Source organism: Triticum aestivum, chromosome 5B (assembly GCF_018294505.1).
Source record: "Triticum aestivum cultivar Chinese Spring chromosome 5B, IWGSC CS RefSeq v2.1, whole genome shotgun sequence".
Classification (NCBI taxonomy): Eukaryota; Viridiplantae; Streptophyta; class Magnoliopsida; order Poales; family Poaceae; genus Triticum; species Triticum aestivum.
Window position 1 is genome coordinate 545,407,865 of NC_057807.1, and position 1,932 is coordinate 545,409,796.

Below are 1,932 nucleotides of genomic sequence, written 5' to 3' on the forward strand. Positions count from 1 at the left end.
TGTCTCCAAAACAAAAAACACCAATGTCGTAATTTGTGGACTTTCATCGCTGTCATAGCCATAAGATCAAGCTTTAGAACCAACGTATCATTCATTTCGCGCTTGGCAAACAGAACTTCATCCTATATGCATGCATGCGGATCAAGTTAAGCAGGTCATCGGCGATGATTTAGAAATGGTTATTTCACGGTCGCTGCCCATCAAAAACTGTGAAGCCAAAAAGATACGTTAGGTTTTCTCGCAAAAAAAAAAGATACGTTAGGTGATTATTAATGCCAAATAAGGTAGAGGCTTTTTAGAAAGAGCTAGCAGTATGTATCGATCTCCAAGCATATAAATCTGGCTCTCAAGTATTGACGAGTTGGGTGTTGGGTGACTAAATGTCTAGTCCGATCATGGGGGTGAATGATCAGTGTAGCAGCTAGGCTAGGCTAGGTGTTGTAATAGGCAGGGAGCAGTGACACGGCGGCAAAGCAATGTCTTTGCCGTTCGGGGTTAACTGGTGAGAAAATGGCCGTCGTAAAACTTAGCACGCAACTTCCAAGAAATAACTCTATGGACAAGAACCGGACCTCACGTCAAAGTAACGACAGGCACGTACAAACTGCGGTGCTATAAAGAAGCCACCTACTAGCTAGTAGCACTGGGCAAGTGATGTCTTTAACATGTAGGAGTACATAGTGGCATTAGTTGTTTCTTAGATAGATGGGTCGATTGATATAGTAAATTCAGAGGGCCTGTGTGATTTGTTATCCAGTAGTCAGTCCAGTAGTATATATAGATGGGTGAGCTGAAACAATCAACTGCATAGCTATACTCCGAATAATTAATCAATTAATCGCCAGGTGCATGCATGTAACAACTAATTAAGCACCAGTGCTACCTAGGGGCACTTGTTGACAAGCTAGACGTATCAATTGTCCATGCACATTTGCTTCTGGAATGTGGAATCTAGTGCTGGCTACATTAGCTCGTCAGAGCTTGAGCGACAGGTCCATCTCCGGCACCGCCTCCCCGGCGGCCGCTGCGGTGCCAGCCCAGCCCATCCCCATGCCCATCAGTGGCGCCATCGTCGCGGAGTCCGGAGCAGCGGCCAAAGCAGAGTACCCCCAGAGCTCCCCGCCGCCGGCGTGGAGCCAGCTGTGGGCGGCCGTGGAAGAGGAGGGGACGTCGCGGCTGCGCTTGGCGAGGGTGCGCTCGAGCTTGTGCGCGTTCTGGTGGCCGCCGAGCGCCTGCGAGCTCAAGAACTTGCGGTGGCAGTAGTTGCAGGCGAAGGCCTCCCTGCCGGCGTTGTCGAGCGCCGCTGGAGTAGCAGGGGACGCCGCGCGCGCGCCGCCGTGCTTGTGCGTGGCCGTGCCGAGGCGCAGGTCCAGGCTCACGCTGTGGAGCAGCAGCTGGCGGCGCGCCTCTGCCTCTCTCTCCATGGTGGACGGCCGGAGAGCTAGCAAGGCCGCGTGTGTGTGGATCAGGAAGGAGGAAGCAGTGGCCCGGGGCGGTGGTTTGAGCAAGCGATCGCGATCGCGCTCGCCGGTGGTATATAAACAGGAGAAGTGAGGCCGGTGGACTGGGACGGCTCTGTACAGTGCAGCGTAGGCATGCATCAACCAGTTCCCAGCGCAGTGCAGTGCACAACTTCTTCTCTCTCTCCTTTTTTTGGAACAATATATAATTGCATCAGAAGCAAACAAATACTTACTATACACAACTGGATCTGAAAGAAGATCCAAATGCCATGAAAAAGAAAAGCGGCAGATAATAAAGGAGCGTCGCGTGCGTACGTGCGTACCCTACGTGGTGCATCTGCCAATGTTCAGCATATCTTGTCGGCTGATCATGCGTTTGGCCGATATATACATGTTCACCATGCATCATGTGCTAGTGCAAACTGCAAAGTGTGTACGTACGTACGTGTTGCGTCTGAGTCATGAATGA

At 51.5% G+C, this 1,932-nt stretch overlaps 1 protein-coding gene across 1 annotated transcript; it reads right to left on the reverse strand.

The window, feature by feature from the left end:
• Positions 1-766: 766 nt before the first annotated feature.
• LOC123116856 (zinc finger protein 2-like) lies at positions 767-1,501 on the reverse strand. Its single transcript, XM_044537744.1, has one exon. The coding sequence runs from the start codon at positions 1,422-1,424 to the stop codon at positions 975-977; it is 450 nt and encodes a 149-aa protein (XP_044393679.1). The 5' UTR covers positions 1,425-1,501; the 3' UTR covers positions 767-974.
• Between the last annotated feature and the right edge of the window lie 431 nt (positions 1,502-1,932).

What these genes read in the sequence shown, in the direction of transcription:
- LOC123116856 (XM_044537744.1), bottom strand. Translation starts at nt 1,424, where the DNA reads ATGGAGAGAGAGGCAGAGGCGCGCCGCCAGCTGCTGCTCCACAGCGTG.